Here is a 19,773-nt window from a genome sequence, read left to right as displayed (position 1 = left end):
TTGTGACTGCAAATAATAAACATATTGTGGGAATCCGGCTTTATTTGGACAGACAGAGATTCAAAGGTGAGATCTGTTCCCTGCCAAGGAAGCATCGTTGTGTGACAACCCGGATAAAAATTCACGCTGATTTCTTGTTATGCAACTTTGATTCCTGTTTCTACTGAGCTCTTTGAAAACAGAGTGGGTGTCAGAGACACCGAGACAGCTGGCACACTCGCAGGCAAACCCCATCGCTGGAGCCGGGAGGCGTTGATGATTGGGGGGGGGGAAAGCTTGCAAAAAGATACCACTGATGGGAGAGAAACTTTGCTTGTTGTGAACTTTCTTTGTAAGAAAACAGCAAGCGCCCCTGCCTCGGCTCTCAGCTGCAGCCCATTGTCATCCTCGCTTTCCAAAAGCCCCTGGGGGACTTTTTTATTCTCGCAGGTGGTTCTCAAACAGGGTGGAACACAAAACAAACGCACCCATAAACACACACACAGAGGGAGGCAAGGCAGGGCAGAGGAGACCGCTGCTTTTCAAATGGTCTTGGTATTCCAGCAGGAAACTCTGTCCATGTTTTATGGTTATTTTATTCTAGGCAGACAATCCCTTCGCTCGAATTAAGAGAAGACCCCATCCCCAAACTCTCCCCATGTGCTTCATGCTTCCCTCCTCTCTGGCTTTTATTGTAAAGATTATTTGGTTTGTTATTGCCTCTAGAGGAGATGGGTTGACACAAAAATGAGAGAGAGAGAGAGAGAGAGAGAGAATAGCCAAAGAGGTTTTAGCAGATGGATGGATAGATGAGAGAGATGATAGATGAATTGATGGATGAATGGTAGACAGATGATAGACACAGACAGACAAGCAGGTAGAACAGACAGACAGACACACACACACATTTTGGGTCTGGTTTAGAATAATCCCCTTTTCTGTTGCAAGGTAGGTGCTGTAAACCAGGGGGGACCCCAGTCTTCCCTCTGGGTCCCCTTCCTTTCATTTCACACCTAAGACCTCCAACACCCCAAGCCCCTTCCACACTCAGGCTGTTTTTGAATCCCCTTCCGCTTCTCCCAAGGAGAGTCACAGCCACCTTCTCCTGTCTCAAAGCTGGCCCAGCCTTCAGCACCTGACTCATCGGCAGAGGCAGCACATCCATCAAGAGACCGCGATGTGCCCAAGATGTGACGGAGGGGCAATCCGTCTGCAGACAGAAACCAGGTCTTGAGCCATGCTGGAAAACAGAGCCTCCACGTGCTCCAAAAACAGCAAGATGAAGGCGGCCCTTCAAAAGTGGGACCTTGGTGCTCTCTGAGCTGGCTGGCTTTCTTTGCATACCAACAAGGTAGCTTCTTCAGAGGTTTGATGCTTTTTCTTAGCACTGATGATGTTCCCTAGTTGGGTCATGAAACATCTGCAAGGAAACCACCAAGCTCAGAGAGCACCAAGGACCCCACGGATCTCCTCCTCCTCCTCTCAACAAACCCCTCTCTCTTCTAGCACTGATGAAGTTCTCTAGTTGGGTCGTAAAATGTCTGCAAGGAAACAACCCAGCTCAGAGAGCACCAAGGACCCCACAGTCCTCCTCCTCCTCCCTTCTAACACTGATGAAATTCTCTAGTTTGGCCATGAAGTTCATAGTTTTAAGCAGCGAAGGCTGAGTAACATTGAGACAGACTAGCATTACACAGACATGAAAACAGAACGCGCCCTCCCTCTGCTGGAGAAGGCGCTGAGCAAACAACACAACAGAGGCACATGGATTCTTATTGTTATGCAACTTTTACTCCTGTTGCTATTGAGCTATTAGAAAATTGAGCATACAGCCAGAGGCAGCCTCTAACCGGGGGGGGGGGGGTGTCTTTGGGGTGGTGGTGGTGGGAAACAGGAAAAGATCTGCTGGCGGTTCTAAACAGAGAATATTAGCCCCATTTAGAATTGCAAATTATTCATCACAAATTTTTGTTGTTGTTTCACCCCAGCAAATTTTCTCTTTGAGGCAGCAAAGCTTTGGGCAGAATTGGGGAATATTTCCAAAAGGACTATTTGCAAAAGCACCCCCTAAGTCCTCCTTATTGATTTTAGGAGGAGAAAAAAAACCTGATTCATTAAAATTGCAAGCCAATAATTGGACTTGCAGAAGCTGACTCCAAAAAGAAATTGGAGAAAACATTTGCAGCTTTTATAAGTATAAGGTAAAGGTAAGGTTCCCCCGCACATGCGTGCTAGTCATTTCCGACTCTAGGGGCCGGTGCTCATCTCCGTTTCAAAGCCAAAGAGCCAGCGCTTGTCCGAGGAAGTCTCCGTGGTCATGTGGCCGGCATGACTAGATGCCAAAGGCACACGGAACGCTGTTACCTTCCCACCGGAGTGGTCCCTATTTTTCTACTTGCATTTTTACGTGCTTTCGAACTGCTAGGTTGGCAGAAGCTGGGACGAGTAACAGGCGCTCACTCTGTTACGCGGCACTCGGGATTCGACCCGCCAAACTGCCGACCTTCAGATCGACAGGCTCAGCGTCCTAAACCACTGAGCCACCGCGTCCCTTTTTAGAAGTATAGAGAGCCCCTAATGTTATTCTGGTTCCCTTCTCAGCCCTTCCAAAAAGGGAGGAAACCAGGACTTATAAACTCACAATGTCCACATTTCATAATCTGACAGGGTTCACACACCTCCAACACATTTTAAAGGAAACCAACTCTAGAAATACTTCCCATAAAATTTGGAGCTCTCCTTCATATACTTTAGAACAGGAGTGTTCAACCTGTGGACTTCAACTCCTAGAATTCCCCAGCCAGCTTTGCTGGCTGGGGAATTCTGGGAGCTGAAGTCCACAAATCTTAAAAGTTTCCACAGTTGGACAGCCTTGCTTTATATAGACCTTCAAAATTCATGCATAGAATTGGCACGCGACAAAAGTGCATTGCTGAGAAATTTGCATGGTGCAGCCACATAGTGTGCAATAAAGATGCTTTTTCTTTTTTTAATAGAATTCAAAAGCCAAGTTCAAAGGTTCTGGGCCGAGCCTCTATTGGCAGCCTCTGGAGCCTGAGAAAAAAGGAGAAGCTGTCGTATATCTGGATTATTTAAGTAGCTTCAGCGTTGGTTCCCTAAGCTGCTAAGTTATTGCTTTTTAAGTCATATCCAGGGAAAGTGTGCTGGGGATTTTGAAAGGGGGAAACATTTTCTTGGGGGGGGGTTGAGAAGAGGTAGGCAATGACCATCGAGGCCAGCTCATCCTGTTTCTAGTGCAATGACCTGGCTCTTTGGAGAAAATACAAATTACGTCCCGACGAAAGTCCAGATGATCCGTCACCACTTCACAGTGTCCACAAAGAGACCACTTTGGCCCCCCTTTATAAAAACCCCTACACACTGCCCTCCCCCCATACAAGGAAGCTTGTTTTGCAAGGAACTGGTGCTTCGCAGGCCCATCTCGCCATCCAAATCCCACATGGCTCTTACAAAATGAAACTTATCAAAAAAAAAAAAAGAAAGAAAAGGGGGGGGGTTCCTATCAAATCTGCATGGCACCATTCGAATCCAAGCAGGTTGGGGGGAGAAAAGGAGCTTCTCTTTCAAGAGACAACCCCCCCCCCCCCCGCCGCCTTGGTGCTTTGAAATGGCAGCAGCGACAGTAAATGAAAAGCTAATGGAAAAGAGCAACTTTTACAATGGGGAGCAAAAATTTCAACGCAAAACACAAGAGTAAAAACAGGAAGTTTCTTGGTTTGGTTTCAGGAGAAGAATCAGAAGCACAGAATAGAATCTCCTTAAACTTTCCCAGGCTGAAGACACGTCTGCAAACAGGTAAGGCCGAATTCTATACCACTCCAGGACAGAATTGGGGATGGTAGAGGAAAGGGTGGCTTTGCTGACAGCCGGTGGCTCTTAGGAGTACATGGTGAGCTGCAGCCACTGTACCAAAAAAAGAGAGAGAGAGACTTTTCACTTTCCAGATCCTCTCCAAGCTTCTAATCCTCAGGTTTTGCCTCTCCCTGTCCATTCTCTCCTCTTTGCATCCCTCTATCACTGAGCTCTCCAAACTTGACAATTTTAAGACTTGGGGACTTCAACTCTCAGAATTCCTCAGCTAGCATGTGCTGATGGCATAAAAACATTCTCATTTTATTTATCAAATTTCTGTTCCACCCATGACCCCTACAGGAAGGAAGGAAGGAAGGAAGGAAGGAAGGAAGGAAGGAAGGAAGGAAGGAAGGAAGGAAGGAATGAAGGAAGATAGGATGGAAGGAAGGAAGGAAGGAAGGAAGGAAGGAAGGAAGGAAGGAAGGAAGGAAGGAAGGAAGGAAGGAAGGAAGGAAGGAAAGATATCCCTGGTCTAAATTATGCAAAGAAACCAGCTTTGGGGTGGGGAGGAGTGAGGGCATAATCCTGCTTCCTGGCGCCCTTCCTTTCAAAACTGCCTCTGATGTCTCCTGGCACATTTTGGGACTTGCTGAAAACTCGTACGCAACGCACACTGCAGCTTGAACCAACTGAGAGCCAAAAAGCTTTCTCACCTCCTTCAGAGTCACACGGATTTCTCCGCTGCCATCTCGGTCCAAAGATTTGAAGGCGCCTGAAAGAAGAAAGCCGGTGTTGGGAAACTGCCAGCTAGGCTAGAAGGGGGAGGGGGTCATGGGTGGGCTTAGTTTCGAGACCTCTGCATTACCGCAAGAGGAACAAACATTGACCGCTCCCAGGATCCGTGAAGTCTTATCTGGTCATTCCCAGGGGCAGGAGAGCAGTTTGGGAGGATTCTTGTAGTACAGGTGGAGAACAATAAAGTGGGTAGCTTTAGCCGTTTACGAATGGCTCTGCTTTCTTGTGCCTGACACCCAGGGACGAATCAGGCAAAGTTGCAGAAGTGAGGCACATCCTTTGCCCCTTCAGAGGTATGGCACTCCGGCTTCCATAATCCCCTGCCTATCACCAAAGCCTACCCTGATTAGAGATTCAGGATGCCGATGCATAGCAGCTAAGACACTTGGCCAGAAAAACAGAATTGCAAGGCACCCCGGAGGTCTTCTAGTCCAACCCCCTGCTCAAGCAGGAGATCCTAGACCATTTCAGACAGATGGTTGTCCAATGTCTTCTTGAAAGCCTCCAGTGATGGAGCACCCACGACTTCTGGAGGGAAGCCGCCCCATTGATTTAATTGTTCTCACTGTCAGGAAGTTTGTCCTTAGTTCCAGGTTGCTTCTCTCCTTGATTAATTTCCATCCGTTGCTTCTTGTCTTGCCCTCGGGTGCCTTGGAGACCGGGTGGACCCTCTCTTCTCTGTGGCAGCCCCTCAGATACTGCTATCATGTTAGCCCCTCTAACTGGCACCCGCTGGCTGGGGGAGTCCCAGGATCGGATGGCTGACTGCTGGGCAGGACCCAGAGACCAAAGTGGGGGAGAAGTTGCACAGGTGACATCCAAGCTAGGGTCCCCTTCAGCCCCATGGAGGAAGAATAGAATAGAGCTGGAAGGGACCATCGAGGTCTTCTAGTCTAGCCCCCCGCTCAAGCAGGAGAGCGTGAGAGACAGAGAGGATGCCAATGGGCACGGCTGCCCCAGCCACTTACGGAACATGGCATCCATGCGCACCAGGCAGCTGATGAAGTTGTCAAAATCCATGTTGCCGTGCTCGTCTGAATACCTGCGGACGATCATGGCATAAAGCTGCTGGTTGAGATGGAAGCCTGGAGAAAAATGGAGTGGGGGGTGGGGTGGAGAGAAGGCAGCACAAGAAGATGGCACTGATTTACAGGTCGTCCTTGACTTAGGATTTCTTTTGCTAAGTGAGACCTTTGTTAAGTGAATGTTGACCCATTTTGCTCCCTTTCTTGCCACAGTTGTTAAGTGAATCAGTGCAGTTGTGAAGTTAGGAACATGGTTGTTAAGTGAATCTGGCTTCCCCATGGACTTTGTTTGTCGGAAGGTCGCATCCCAAGAACCTGGAACGCTGTGACCGTCATCAATACGAGCCAAGCGCCTGAATTTTCATCACGTGACCGTGGGGATACTTTGACGGTTGTAAGTGTGAAAAACGGTCATACGTCCCCTTTTTTCAGTGCCACTGTAATTTTGAACGGTCATTAAGTGAACTGTTGTAAGCCGAGGACCACCCGTAGACCTTTAGTGTGATCTTGAAGTTTTGGGGCACGATTCATATGGGGCACGATTCACCCATTAAAAAAATAAAATCTAATCAAAACCCACCCAAGAAACAGCCGTTCTTCTTTTCTTTTTTAATTTTAAGGAGCAGAACAGGTGCCTGAGGTTTCTGTCACCTGCAGGCTGGAAAAAGGGGCAGCTCGTTCCCATCGCACTGCTCACCTGCGGCCTCAAAAGCCCCCGGGAGTTCTTGGCTGCCAATGGTGCCGGATCGGTCCGTGTCGTATTGCTTGTAGATGCACTGAGAAGTGGAGACAAGGGGGGGGGGGTCAGCCTCTGGCCAGAAGGCAGAAAGGGTCCTTGGCCACCCCCAGGGCAAGACCCTGCCTGCCCCCTAAGGAGGGGAAGCAAATTCGCTACCTGCCACTTCTTGATGTTGGTCCAGAGATACTTGAACTCCTCAAAGCCCAGCTTGCCGGTGGTGTCGCTCTGGAGGGAGCCTCGTCAAGGAAAACTAAAGGACAACTTGAAAAACCCGCCTCAGTGTTGAAAAATGACACGGGAGAGGAGGAAGAGGAGGAAGAGGAGCAGATCGGAAGGGGAGGAGAGAAAAGGCCGTCTCCCCAGCCCATCGGCCCAGCCCCTTTAAGAAGCCCCCCCCCTCCCAGTTCAACCGCAAAAGGGTACATCCATCACGGCCACCATGGAACGACAGGTGTCAATCCCGAACCCATCAGTCTTCAAATCCGGATCTGAAAAAGGGAGAAAAACGGGCTGCGACGTGTGAGCTTTCGCTGTCAAGGGTACCCCATTTGTGGAAGAAGAATCGCTTGGGATCCAGGGGAACAACCGCCATTCGCCGGCCTTTGCAGCAGAGGATCTACTCGGTCCTTCTACTGGAGCTGCAGGTGGGGCTGGGGGGGGGAGGAGGGAGGTGTCTGCCTATAGAAGGGCGTGTTTGTAGCCCAGGGCTGAAACGAAGCGGTCCTCGGGACTCTCTGAGCTGGGTGGTTTTCGTGCAGACATTTCCCAATCCTAACTAGGCATCCTCCTCAGGGCTAGAAGGGGGAGGGCGTGCAGGGAGAGGGAGGAGGAGGGCTGTGGGGTCCTGGGTGCCCTCTGGGCTGGGTGGCTTTCTTGCAGACGTTTCATGACCCAGCTAGGGAACGTCATCAGGGCTAGAAGGGAGGAGAAGGAGGGGGAGGACTGTGGGGTCCTTGGTGCTCTCTGAGCTTGAGGATTTTCTTGCAGCACGGACGAACGTTTGGTAATGAAATGTCTGCCTTCGTTCTCAGAACTGAAAGACGTAGAATTGGCAGCTCTGATTCTCCACGGACCACCCAGGAGAGGAGTTTGCTACTTACGCCGGGTGACTACTTTGTTCAAGATGTTCATCAGTTCCGTCGCGCTCACTTCCATGTCCTGCCGAAAGAGACGCCCCCCCGTCAGGGTCTTCGAAAGGGGAGGGGCCCAGAACGGGATCATGGCCGCCCTCTGGCCTTTTTTGACCCCTTCCCCCCACACACACCCTGTTCAGGAGAGCAAGAGGCTTTTCTCTTTTTTTTAAGCCAAGGATCAGAGTTACGGGTTGAGCGGCCCAACGGAAGGATATCAGTCTGAGATGTAATTATGACTCAAAGCAGGTGGATCCAAGCAGGGAAAAACTATCTTAGGTTTCAATAAATCCCACTTTCTTTGCTTTTGGGGGCAATTTCTGAAACAGCTTTTCGGGTGAGCCTTTGAACTGTGACTTTAGCTATATGTCGCAGGTAGTCCTCGCTTACGACCACAACTGAGCCCCCAATTTCCATTGCTGAGCCCCCCTCGCCCCATACTCACATCCCCGGCCAGTTGGGTGAAGAGTCTTCGGAACTGCCGGACGTCCTCGCTTTCGTTGGCTTCAATGTTGGAGAAATGGCTGCGAGGCGGCTGGGGAAGAAGGAAGGATGCGAGCGGCCACGTTAAAGGAGGAAGAGGAGGAGAGGCAATACTGAATAAGCTGCAATGGGCAATAACATCCCTGCCTGGGGGGGGAGTGAAATATGGTAGCTGGCCCTGCCAGTCTTGGCTGGGAAGGGAGCGTTCTTCCTGGAGAGTTTGCGGAATAAAATATGTTTTTTCTTCTACGATGATGGTTCAACTGGATGTTGCTTGCTGGGGTGATAAGAGGCAGCAGAGTCTGGAGCTTTATAGTGGGACGGTCAAGAGGCTCCAAAGAGACCTCCCCTCATTTCTTGGGTTCACTGGGGAGGGAGGGAGGGAGGAGAGAAAGGGAGGAGGAGGAGAAAGAAAGGGAGAAGGAGAGAGGGAGGGAGTAAGGGAAGGAAGGAAGAAAAAAGGGAGAAGAGAGGGAGGGAAGGAGAGAAAGGGTGAAGAAGGAAAAGGGGGGGGGAGAGAGAGAGAGAATCAAGAAATAAAGGCAGATCCCTTCAACCATGCGAGAAGAGCTTACCGGAGGCTCTGGGTTATACTGGGCTGCTGCTTCACTGGCAGGCAGGAAGGCATGAAAAATAAAGAGAGAATTTCAGAGAAATCTCCTCCCTCAGAAGCATTCCATTGCTGGCAGACATTTGTATGCAAACAGGCTATGCAGAATGGCTACAAACACCCCCCTTTCATCAAACAAATAACCCTGCAAAGTAGAATTGGAACAACAAAAAAAGCAATGGGTTTGTGGTTATTCCAGGAGTGTCTGGTTGAAAAGGAGTCCAAACATTTCTGCAATATTATTTTATTTACATTATTCCTCCCAGATGGTCCAAATCCTGGATGAGATGCTTAACCCTGAGGTAACAGGTGTGCACATATGAAGGGAAAAACCACTATTACACACACACACACACACACACACACACACACACACCTTTATTTTTAAAAACCCGAATGGAGCTTTGGTATAAAAGAAATGGCAATTAGCCAGATGAGTAAGTCAGCACCTCCGTACAAAAAGCTCATTGCTCAATCAGAGGAGTGATGCGGTGAGACGATTTGCCTAAAAGGCAGTAGGAAAATTCTAGGTGTTGATTCAGCCGGGCAGGAAAAGGAAGATGTGAGAACACACAAACACACAAGCCTTGCCTCTTGGCTGCCTGCTTGCTGGCAGGCAAAGGATCCGCTGGAATGAAAGCCACAGACGGGCTCCCCAGACGTGGCCTAAGCTGGTAAGTTAATCAGTGAAAAGGGTTGATGGAGGAAGCCTCCAGCTTCAGCAGAAGTGGCAAGTGGGGGATAAGGCCAGGTGCACAGAGGCGGAAAGGAAATCTCAGCCCTGTTCCTTAAAAAGTTTCATGTAGTGGTGAAGGCCCCAGGCTAGAAGCCAGGAGGCTGGGAATTCTAGTCCCGCCTGCATGAAAGCCAACTGGGTGACCTTGGGTTCATCACCAGGAGGTGGGAATTCTAATCCAACATTAGGCATGAAAGCCAGCTGGGTGACTTTGGGCCAATCACCAGGAGACTGGGAGTTCTAGTTCTAGTCCTTAGGCATGAAAGCTATTTAGGTGACTTTGGGCCAATCACTTCCTCCCATCTCATCTCATCTCACAGGGTTGTGGGGAAAATAGGAGGAGAGGGGGAGGAATATGTTCACTGCCTTGAGTTATATTAAAAAAATAAAGGCGGGATAATGGAAAAAAAATATTGCATGGAAAAGGCTGGGAGGGCGCGACTGTTGGGTGCTGAAAAAGAGATTTTGCTCTCCAAACCCCATCTTCCAAATTGTGCTGTTTTTTTTTTCAAGGACTGAGTGACCTACAACTGTACTGAAATTTACCTAGAAAATAAAAAGTAAAGCAAAAAACGAAACGCATTTCCCTAACTCAGCATTTCTCAAAAGTTAGCCACTTTTAAGAGTGGCGGACTTCAAGTCCCAGAATTCCTCAGCCAGCAAGGTTCACTGAGGGAGGCTGAGCAAGGCTGGCTGAGGAATTCTGGGACTCGAAGTCCGCCCATCTTAAAGTGGCAAAGTTGAGGAACTACTGCTCTACAGTAACTGATCGAGCAACCCCAGACAGGCCCAGACCACTTCCGGCTGCAGCAGTTTTTGCAGGAAATTATGACATGGGGACAGGCGCCCAGGAAACAGGGGTGTCCTGCACACCAGCGTCTTCTGCTGCCAGAAACTCCCTATATCGCTCTGCTGCTGCTGTCCTCTACCGTTCAAGCACCAAGAACAGAAGGAAATTCCAGAACCCCTAAAATTGGCTCATTTTAATGCCAATCGGTGGGGTTTTTTTCCATGGCTCATGAATTGGGAATTTCAGCCATTCAGAACCGCTGACCTGAATTTCAACTCAGCATTGGTTTCTGGATGGCGCTGGTGTTGCAGGGCTAGCAAACCGGTTTGACTGTAAACAAAACCCCAGCAGAAGTTTCTCGTCATGGGGAGCGCCCAGGGCATCCCATGCCAGCAGACCCAGATGCGAAAAGGAAGCAACTTTGCATAGTTTACTCAGCTTCCTCGGAGGCACCAAAGCAAAAAGCCGAGGGGGTGAAAATAAAGGGGGTCTGCAAGGTGACAGGTGGAGGGGCAAGGGGTCTGCAAACCCATCATCCTGGTTCCTCGCTCCATCTTAAGCCTCAGCTAATTCTAAAAACAGAGAACAGGATCGGTGATCTGATGAATCACAATTTACTTGTCTTCCCACAAGAAATTAAATTAAGGTAATCCTCAAATTTTTGTTACAGAAATGAGATTGTGTGTGAATCTGACTGGGATGCCGCCTTCCCAGTCTCAGCGCTCTGGCAGGCTGAGACACAAGGAAGAAACACCTCAGGCCACCTGCAAAGTTGCTCATCTTGGCGCAAAGAACCTGAAATGCAACGTCTCATAATGCAAGTTGCTAGACCACAGTGGGGATTTTTTTGAGCTAAGCCTCCAGGCTTGCAACATCTTTATGTAGCATGTCCCTTGAAAGGAAAATGCCAACCATGGTTTAGGAAGTTTCACTTCCTGGAGGCGTGGAAAGTACTTCAGACTCGCCAAAAGCAATTAGGAAAATAGCCATTTCTCACACTCTTATGATTGTAATATAAAATATCAGTGTAATTCTATAATACATAACATTTCTCTATTATTGTACACCTCCTAGAGTCGCTCTATGAGAGGAATGTCTCCAAATATAAAAAATAAAATAAAATATAAAAAACAATAAAAAATAAAAACAAAAAATAAAAACAATAAAGTAAAAAGTAAAAACAATAAAAAATAAAATAAAATAAAATAAAAATTAGAGTGCATACTCACCTGATGGCACTGATGACTCCTCCCAGAAATTTCATGGCTCCTCCTCCTTGGCCACCCCCTCCCCCTCCCCCCCCCTCCCCCACTTAAAAATCCTCCAATGACATTTCCAATGTTGATATTGCCTCCTCCTCCTCCTCCTCCTCCTCCTCCTCCTCCTCCGCCGCCTCCAAGGAAGTTCTTGACTAGGAACATTTTCAGAAAGTGCTGAGCAAGGGGACCTGGAGAGGGGGGGGGAGGATACGGTAAATGATCATAAGTTTTAATAGGGTGCAGTACACCTCTAGTTTCCGCCTTGATTCCTTTGCATTTGGTATTGTTACTTATTTGCATGTTGAAGAAAAGAAAAACAGAGACAAAACCATACACAAAGCAAACCTGACCATTGTTTTTAAAAAAAGAAATAGAAAACAGGGTGTTTTGTGAATAGATCTCTACTCTGGAAACAGAAGGCAACAAGAGTTACTGTGTGGCAAGATGGGCAACTAATACGTTTTGCCAACCAGCCAACCAACATTTTTTCCAAAAAAAGCAGACCCCAGAAAGAAAGGCACAGGAGAGTCCCACCGGTGCAGGGTCCCCTGTTAACAAAGACGAAAGCTTTTAAAATCTTTCGGATCTTTGATGATTCACGCCTAAGGACTCTTTTTGTTTCTGATGAAAAAAGGAGTCAACGCCTCTTGTAGGAAGCGACCCACAACTCACAAAAGCCTTTTCAGTGCCAAGACTCAAACAGAAAAAATCCTGTTGGACTCCCAACGTTGAATTATCCGTGGGCCCAACTCCCCTTTCACGCTAGGATTCTGCAAAGCTTCAAGCCCATGCGGTCCTTGACTTACAACCACAATGACCACCTCAATATTTCCATTGCTAAGCAAGGCAATTGAGAGAGTTTTGGCCCATTTTACGACCTTTCTTGCCACACTTGTTAAGGGAATCACTGCAGTGGTTAAGCTAGTTACATGGCTGTTCAGTGAATCTGGATTCCCCACGGACTTTGAGGGTCAGAAGGTCGCAGAAGGGGATCACGTGACTCTGAGACACTGCAAACTGTCCTACGTACATGCCAGTTGCCAAGCATCCAAGTTTTGATCACGTGATTCTGCGAGGGCTGCAAGTGTGGATAAAGATCATAGCTCACTTTTTACATGAACGCCATAACTTCAAACGTAAATGAATCAAGGACTATGCAATATACTTGTTCAATTAGCTAACTGACCGTATCAAACCAAAGCATCAGCTACCACAAAATACAATAAAAGGAGAGAAGATCCAATCCAGTGAGATGAGATAAAGTATCTAAACTGAGACAAGATAGAATAAAATAAAACGTGGTAGGTGGGATAAAGGGAAGGTGAAGGAGTAAGAAAAAAATAGCATAAGGCAAGACAGAGAAGACCAAAAGAGCTGGATTAATTGAGTCCACGGTTTGTATCCAATATATAAAATTGACACAAGAATGGAGAGATATAAAAAGAAAAGCAAATTTCCTAATAGATCTGTCACCCCTGCAATTAACTCCAATTTAATCCTTGAATGCAGACATTGTCAATCTTGGCAATTTTAAGACCTGTGGATTTCAACTCCCAGAAGCTGGCTGGGGAATTCTGGGAGTTGAAGTTCACAGGTCTTAAAGTTGCCAAGGTTGGAGACTTCTGCTCTAGTCCAAGGCTGGCTGATAAATTCTGGGAGTTGAAGTCTACGTGTCTTAAAGTGCCACGGTTGAGAATCACTGCATTAATATGCAAAAGCGACACAGGGTTTATTCAGATGCAACAATGAATCCGTCTCTTCCTCAATGCAGGAGGTGCAAAATCTGCCTTTTAACTCCTGGATACACTTTCAGAAAAGTAGCTCAAACTAGTTACAAAGTAAACCTGCCCGGCTGGGGGGGGGGAAATGGCTTCACACCTCAATCACAAGTAGTCCTGGACTTACAATCGGTTGCCTAGCAACTGTTCAAAGTTACAGGAACCTCCTCAAAAGGTACCGTACTTGCAACCCAGATGCCCCCCCCCAAACAGGGTCCTGTCACTGCATTTTGGGCGTCCAGCAACCGGCCCACACTTATGTCCTGCGGTCACGTGACCAAGATTTACTATGTTTTTGCTAGAAACTGGCTTTTATTTCCCATTTCCAGGAAAAATGCCTCTAGTTTGCTTAACGACGGCGAGGTTCACATTACAACAGTTGCAGAAAAAGGTGGCAAAATCGGCCAGGTCACGTGATGACCCACTTAACGACCAGCACCATTCATTCATTCGATTTACATGCCTCCCATCTCATCTAGAATCGACTTACGGCTGTAATTGTAGGCTGAATAATGGTTGCAAGTCGAGGACAACCCATATAGGGTACAAAAACCAACTGGTCAGCATCCAATAGACTGAAATCGCATCTGATTTATTTTTAAACATACTAGCAGAGAGAAAGATTTGTCCAAATCTAACTCCTCCTAATGATGTAACAAGAGGTCAGACTAGATGGTCTTTCAGATCCCTTCCAACTCAGCTGGTGCCCTTCTGTTATATTTCCCAGATAGTTCTCTCCCCTTGGGAAGACCGGATTCCACTCCCCAGGCTCGCTGCCAAGAAATGGGGACTCCCCCCACCAAAAGCCTAAGTTTCCCCTCTTAGACCATTTCCCACATCTCTCGAGCTCCTAAGCTGGGTGGGGCTGGGGAAGATCACTATTTATTTATTTATTTATTTATTTATTTTATTTAGATTTATATACCGCCCTTTCCCGAAGGACTCAGGGCGGTTTACAGGGCATTTAAAAAACAGTCAATACAAACGTTAAAACAAATTAAAAGATATTAAATAGAACCCTGAGAAAATTAAAACCCAGTTAAAATTAAAATTAAAAATATTCTCAGCCTGGGCCAGAGAGCTCGAAGAGCCAGGTCTTCAGGTCCCGGCGGAATGAACGGAGGTTGGGGGCAGTCCTCAGCTCCACTGGCAGCTGGTTCCACAGGGCAGGCGCACCCACTGAGAAGGCCCTACCCCTGGGTGTTACCCGCCGGCAGTCTTTAACCGGCGGCACCCTGAGGAGACCCTCCCTGTGGGAGCGCACTGGACGAAGGGAACTTGATGCTGGCAGCAGGTGTAGATAAACGAACCATCCCTTTCAGGTACTAAGCAAATAAACCTGGCATACAGATGGATTTGTAAGCCAGGCTTACTCATAGTTTACTCAATCCACAGTTTCCTTGGTTTGCAGGTTGTATCGAAGCGTGGAGTACCTGCAATGCCTTCACAATAGACTACAGAGAGTTGGTTTACTTGAGAGTTGTTTCGTGGGTAATACAAACTCAGTAACTAGGATCATTCAAGAAAGTGATGCCCAATAAACCAGAGTTTCTCAACCTTGGCGGCTTTAAGATGGACTTCAACTCCCAGAATTCCCCAGCCAGAGTTGAAGTCCACCCATCTTAAAGCCGCCAAGGTTGAGCAACATGGAAATAAGTTCCAGAATTCTACGGTGAGACTTCAATTCCCAGAAGTCCTCTTGTTGGCTGGGAAATTCTGGGATTTGGAAGTCCCCAACTTTGGCAAGGTTGACAGAGACTGGGAAGGTAGCCCAACCAAGCAATCCTACTGCACGAACTCCGCCAGGGGTGCAACGGTTCATCATATCACTCTTGGGATCCCTGCAGGTACCCCAATGGGGCCGCCCACTTTGGCCTCTATGGGGCTGGCTGCCATTTGCCATACGCATGTAGATCTAAGCAAGGACCAAGGACTGCAACACCCATCACTCCTGTCAGCTGGCTGTGGTTGATGGGAGTTGGGAAGTCCAAACAACCGAAGGGACTGTTAGGGGGGGAGCCTGGTGTATATCCAAGCAAGGACCACGGTGGTCCCTCGAAAGGTGTTGGACTGCAACACCCATCTCTCCTTTCAATGGCTGTGGCTGATGGGAATTGGGAGTCCAATGTTAAGGGGAACAGAAGAAGGGGACATCCTTCCAAGCAGGGACCTAAAAGGGGGTTCCCATCCCGGTACTCTTCAGTTCCCCTGGCTGGGCCTGATGGGACCTGAAGTCCAACAGTTGTACGAGGCACCAGGCTCCCCTCTGCGCCCCCAAATAAGGCGACCGGGAGAAGAGCGGGAGGTGGCCCAGGAGATCCAAAGAACAAGAGGAACATAGGAGGAGGGATCTAAGGATCTTGTAGGGCGGAGGAGAAGCGATCCACGACCGATCCCGGGGAGCGGAGCGCTCTGGAACCGGTCCCGGCAAGGCGGGGGGGGGGGGTAGGGGACGCAGAAGGCCAGGCCAGAGGCGGCCCGGGCAGGAAGCAGATCTCTCGCGCTCCAGCGAGGGGATTCCAGGAAGCCAGCGGGATCTAGAGCACAAGAAAGAAGACCCGCGACCTCCCAACTCCCGGGCGGCCTCCCCCCAGCCCCGCTCACCTTGGCCGCCAAACGCTGCTCGGGGCGACTTGTCCGGCGGGCGGTGGATCTCCTGCAGGATCTACCACACCCGGACTACTCACTGCAGCGGATCCGCCGGGGAGCCCGCGGGGTCCTAGCGCCTCTTCGCTTCCATGCAAGCCTTTTGCAAGCGGGCGCCCTCCAGAGGCCCTCCGCGCCTCCGCCCCCCCCCCCGGCTGTCCCGGACATCATTGCTGGGGGGGGGGCGGGGGGGCTATGCCCGACCTAGACTCGACCCGAGACGGATTGCAAAGCGGCGCTGTGGAAAAGACCGCAAACGAGCAGGACCAGCTGCTTGACTGATGCATTTCTCAGCCAATCTCAATGTATATATGGTTGTACTTTGACAATAAGGGTTCATTCATAATTACTTAATTAATTACCCCGTTAATTCCTTATCCAGGGTCCATCGCTGGCAGGCTCGAAGCGGTGAGACAGGTAGTCTTCAAGTTACGACCACAACTCAGCCCAAAACTGATGTTGCTAAGTGAAACATTTGTTAAGCATTTGCCCCACTTTACGACTTTTCTGGCCACCGTTGTTAAGTGAATCATTGCATTTGTTAAGTCAGTAGTAACATGGTTAAGTGAATCTGGATTCCCCATTGACTTTGCAGGTCACAGAAGCAGATCACACAACTTTTAGACACTGCGTCTGTCGTAAATATGAGTCAAGCATTTAAATTTGGATCACGTGACCAGGAAGAATGCTACAACGGTTGTGAGTGTGAAAAACAGTCATAAGTCACTTTTTTCAGTGCCCTTGTAACTTTGAAAGGTCGCTAAATGAACCGTTGTGTGCGGAGGACTGTCTGAAATACAGAGTGAAAAAACTAGCCAGCATTGGGGGGTCCTGACATGAGGTTAGCCCAGCCGCACTTAGCTGGTTGCAGGGAAGCAAAGTGGGCCAGAACTGGGTTTGAAATGCGCATCGCAGGGTCACGCCCCATTTTATGGGGGCCACAAGGAGCCCGTCTGGCACATTTGAGGCCCCGGACCCCGTCACAATGGAGGCCGCAGCTCCGCTTCGCACCAGCCATCAGACAAAGAGAAGACTCCACACACGGCTGCTCTTTGCAGCCAAGCCCGTGGGGGGGTGACCAGGGTGTCCCGGCTGAGCGGGCCATCGGGGCGCGCCCACCACGGGGGCATCAAAGGTGACCACCGCTCGGGCAGAAGCGTTGCAATGCAAGCCAGGCTGCTCCTGAGCAGGTGCAGAGCACCGCCAAGGCGGAGACGGCTGCTTAGACCGGGGTTTCTCCAATCGGGTAACTTGCAGAGAGATGGACTCCAATTCCCAGAATTCCCCAGGCAGCGCTAATGGCCTCGAAGAGGGGTGGAATTCTGGGAGCCGGAGTCCAGCCCTCCGCAAGCCGAGCGAGGCGGGCTCGCCCTGGGGAGGCGTGGCCTCCTCCTCCGCCCCGCCCCCCGGGCCTTCGCCCCGCCCCCCGGGCCACGTGACGCGCGGGCCGGAAGAGGATGGCGGCGGCGGCGGGCTGCGGCGCGCCGAGGTGGCGGCTCCCGCCGGGGCTGCCGCTGCTGCTGCTTCTGCTGGCCGGGGCGGCGCTGGGTCCGGAGCCGGCCGGCGGGGCTGCGTCGGAGCCGGGCCGCTGGAGCCGGACGATCGGCGGGGTGAGCGCGGGGGCGGGGCCTGGCGCGACCTGTGGCGTCACCGGGAGGGGAGGGGGCGTCGGGGAGATCCCCGGGAGACCCCCGCAGCCGCCCACCCCCCCCCCCAGGAGGGCCCGGCTCGCTTCCCTCCCACCAGGTCCACCCCAGCTAGGCTAGATGGCCTCGGGGTGCCCCCTGGCTTTAAAGGGGCCGCCTGGTGGGGGTGGACAGCCTGGAGGACCCCTGGCCGGCCTTCCGAGGAGCTGCCCTAGGAGAGTCTGCGTCCTCTCTCTGGCCCCGGTGGGGCTGGGGTCCCTCTCTCGGCCACTGTTGGATGGTTGCCCCTCCCCCGCCAAAGACCCCAGCAGCCTCCCGTAGCAATTGCTTTCGCAGGGAAGACAGACAACTTTTTTTTAATGAATGGGGGTGGGCACACAGGTGGTCCTCCACTTACGACCACAATAGAGTTTCACTTCCTAAACAAGGTGGTGCGCAAGGGAGTTCCGCATAATTTTATAAGCTTTTTTGCCACGGTTGTTAAGCAAATCGATACTGTCTTCAAATGAATCATACGATCATTAAGCAAATCTGACTTCCCCTATTGACCTTGCTTGTCGGAAACCGGAGGGGAAGGTTGCAAATGGCAATAACTTAACAACTGGGTCTCCTGCTCAAACAGGGGGTTGGACTAGAAGAGCTCCAAAGGTCCCTTCCAACTCTGCACTCATCTGTTGCCATTGGGAAAAGTAATTTGCATTTATTTGCTCTTTTTACCTTAGTGTGGTCAAACCAGTGTGGGAACCATTTCCCCTACTTTCTCTTGGTTGGTGAGAAATAACTTGCAATCTTGAGCAGGAAAAGCACCGTCTGTGGCTAGTGAAAGTCCCTCGCTGCTTTTTCCAGCCACCAACATTCAAATCCCCCACTCGCTGTTAACCATGATAGCTTAGCAGGATGCACGAATCCGGTAGAAGAACTCTTGGTCTGATGACCTTTGTAACACGCCTCTGCAACAGGACATTTTTATTGTTCAGATTGTAACCTGCCAGGAATCTCTTAATTGCAGCAGGTTAAAATAAAAGTTGAGTGGATAAAATAATAGGCGTTGGTTATCAGCTGCTAATTTGAACTCAAGCCCTTTTGTGGGGTGACCAACCCTTTTTGGTGTTCTTGTCTTGCAGAGCCAGGGAGAGAAGCTATTTTTCTTCTCCAAGACGATGTTTAAAGGGACTTGGATTATCCTCAAATGTAAGTGCCGAGCCTCCTGCAAGCAGGATAATTAATTTGAAATTGGGACTAGCTGGGGGTTGCAGGATTCATACATATATATATATATATATATATATGTATATGTATATGTATATGTATATATGTTTTCTGAGGTTTTCACGGGTGTTTGTATGTGGATCTTTGGTCATTTGGGTTATATATGTCAAATGTTAACTATTTAGATTACCTTGCTAGGCCCCAAACATGGGGCAAATCTTTATTTCCTGTTTTCAGCCTATCTTGAAGGCCATCGAACAGGCAGTAGTCACACCGGACAGCTCATATATTTGTGTAAATTACTAACAAAGTCTCCCTTAATTCTTTGTTAGTAATTTACACACATACACACACACACACACACACACACACACACACGTGTATATATATATATATATATATATATATATATATATATATATATATATATATATATATATATATATATATATATATATATATATATAAATTTATATCGACAGTTCCCCATGAAGTCTGCAAGGCTTGGGAAGGGTTCCTGAACGTGACCTGGTACCTCCGCAGTTCCCGCTGCCACCATGAAATTTATATAAATGTGAGACGCTGATCTTCTCAGGGTGGATTTCGGGAGGAATGGGGTGGGGAGGGCTGGAAATCCCCCCACCCCAGGGGCTCGGCAGGAAAGAAGCCCCCTCCGCAGGGCTGGCCATCTGGGCCCACTTCAGAGATGGTGGATGGGTTGAGGTTTTTGAGTGGGTGGGCTCTTAGCTCTTAGTAATTTCCACCCTTTTTTTTCTTTCTTTCTTTTTTCAGGAAAATGAAGCTTTGACCTACTTGAGGTATCCTGACATTGAAGCCAGTGTCGCTGGAGATGGCCAGTACATCTGGAACTTCGCCTTGGTTAAATGCGGCCAGTTTCACAAGGTGCAGATCCAGCCTGCAGGACTCTCCAGGGGTGGCTGAAAAGCACCCTCATCAAGGGGGGGAACACATCCGCCAACACGGGCAAACCACTGAGTATAAGCAGGGAGCAAACCCCCCTCCCTTCTACCACTGATGAAGTTTCCTAGTTGGGTCATGAAATGTCTGCAAGGAAACCGCCAAACTCAGAGAGCACCCAGGACCCCAGAGTGGGGAGCTCGTAACTTAGTCCAGG

At 49.3% G+C, this 19,773-nt stretch overlaps 2 protein-coding genes across 5 annotated transcripts in view; one reads left to right on the top strand and one right to left on the bottom strand.

Annotated features, from left to right (window-relative positions):
- Window positions 1-3,179: 3,179 nt before the first annotated feature.
- Window positions 3,180-11,557, bottom strand: CAPNS1 (calpain small subunit 1). The gene is given in 11 exon segments (XM_083369319.1): window positions 3,180-3,903; window positions 4,506-4,564; window positions 5,556-5,672; window positions 6,310-6,388; window positions 6,508-6,576; window positions 6,775-6,839; window positions 7,452-7,509; window positions 7,927-8,016; window positions 8,540-8,573; window positions 11,330-11,409; window positions 11,411-11,557. Coding segments are annotated over 11 exon segments (789 nt in total). The 5' UTR covers window positions 11,522-11,557; the 3' UTR covers window positions 3,180-3,876.
- A 5,652-nt stretch (window positions 11,558-17,209) lies between these two features.
- LOC310644545 (transmembrane protein 87A-like) overlaps window positions 17,210-19,773 on the top strand; it is a 15,108-nt gene continuing 12,544 nt past the window's right edge. For all 4 annotated transcript variants that reach the window (XM_083369649.1, XM_083369648.1, XM_083369650.1 and 1 more), the window contains exons 1-4: window positions 17,210-17,393; window positions 18,554-18,620; window positions 19,121-19,212; window positions 19,431-19,541. In XM_083369649.1, coding sequence (XP_083225775.1) covers window positions 17,241-17,393; window positions 18,554-18,620; window positions 19,121-19,212; window positions 19,431-19,541 — 423 coding nt within the window. In that variant the 5' untranslated portion in view covers window positions 17,210-17,240. The remainder of the gene's footprint in view (window positions 17,394-18,553; window positions 18,621-19,120; window positions 19,213-19,430; window positions 19,542-19,773) is intronic.

The sequence above is a fragment of the Vipera ursinii genome (genome assembly GCF_947247035.1).
Source record: "Vipera ursinii genome assembly, chromosome: 9".
NCBI lineage: Eukaryota > Metazoa > Chordata > Lepidosauria > Squamata > Viperidae > Vipera > Vipera ursinii.
The sequence above is the reverse complement of the archived record's forward strand: the minus strand, read 5'-3'. Positions and strand labels throughout refer to the sequence as shown.